Source organism: Cryptomeria japonica, chromosome 10 (assembly GCF_030272615.1).
Source record: "Cryptomeria japonica chromosome 10, Sugi_1.0, whole genome shotgun sequence".
Classification (NCBI taxonomy): domain Eukaryota; kingdom Viridiplantae; phylum Streptophyta; class Pinopsida; order Cupressales; family Cupressaceae; genus Cryptomeria; species Cryptomeria japonica.
In genome coordinates this window covers 826,525,383-826,526,537 of record NC_081414.1, presented here as the reverse complement: position 1 = coordinate 826,526,537, position 1,155 = coordinate 826,525,383, and the positions used below count along the sequence as shown (strand labels likewise).

The following is a 1,155-nucleotide window of genomic DNA, read 5'->3' as shown; positions in this document are numbered from 1 at the left end:
TCGGTATACTAATTCACCCCCCCTCTTAGTATTCATCAACTAACACTCGCGCATTTTACACCGTCGATTTTGCAATTAATGGTTGCGATTGACTAACCTATCACCAACACGCTATACGAAAGCTCTGTTTTAGAACTAGAATAACTTCAGCCTTAACAAACTTGTTCAAACCGAAGAAAGACGAGCCACTTCAAACCGAAGAAAGACGAGCCACTTGTGCTAATTGCTTTAACTGCTGCCTCCTTCACTTTCAACACCCTTTGCCTCGTCTCCTCACATTCCATAATCCTCCTCAACCCCTTCTCCACCTCTTCTCTCCTAACAAACCTTGTTCATCAACATCCACACCCTCAAAATCCATCCCAATCTTCAACACATCCTTCACAAATCTGGAATTAAGAAACTGATCCGTAAAATAAGGCCATCCCAGCATAGGAATCCCTAAGCTGAAATTCTCCATCACAGAGTTCCATCCACTGTGCGTAAGAAAAGCTCTAATGGCAGGATGTGACAGCACCTTAACCTGCAGCGCCCATCTCACAATCAGCCTTCTATCTCCAATCCGTTCTAAAAACCCATGCGGCAAAACAGCAGACTTCCCCTCTGCAATATCATTTCGCAAGACCCACAGAAAAGGCTGCTGGCTGTTCTCCAAACCCAGAGCAATCTCTTCAAGCTGTTCATTAGATTTGACGGCGATGCTGCCAAAGGAAACATACATCACAGAAGCCGGCTGCTGTGTGTCCAACCATGCAAGACAACTCTCGTCCTCTACAAACATACTCGTGGACCGCACGACATTTTTGTTCTCCAAGAAGTTGGGAAGAAACAGAGGACCCACGGCCACAGAAGGACACCCGTTTATAGACAGCGTTGCCGCTGCTTCCCTCCCCTCCAACTCCTCCAACGTGTTCACCATCACGTAATCTCCTCTGTTCTGTCTCTACTCTGATGCAGATGTTTTTGTAATAAAACATCACAGGCACTCTCAGCGCGGTAGACAGACAGGAGATCGGTCGGCAATAGAGGTGGGAGATTACCGGGCAAACAAGTGAACACATTCTCCGGCCTCTTCCCTTCTTCCACTGAAATCACAATCCCTCAAAAAAAAAACATTCTCCGCCTCTTCGCTTCGTTGATGCAAAAATACTCAGG

The 1,155-nt window shown here is 46.4% G+C and overlaps 1 protein-coding gene across 1 annotated transcript; it reads right to left on the bottom strand.

Moving 5' to 3' along the window:
* Positions 1-292: 292 nt before the first annotated feature.
* LOC131076852 (7-deoxyloganetin glucosyltransferase-like) lies at positions 293-919 on the bottom strand. Its single transcript, XM_058014187.2, has one exon. It carries the CDS (start codon positions 917-919, stop codon positions 293-295), a length of 627 nt encoding a protein of 208 aa, XP_057870170.2.
* Positions 920-1,155: the final 236 nt, after the last annotated feature.

Bases quoted from the DNA above. Each gene is read 5' to 3' on its own strand.
- LOC131076852 (XM_058014187.2), bottom strand. From the start codon at position 919: ATGGTGAACACGTTGGAGGAGTTGGAGGGGAGGGAAGCAGCGGCAACG.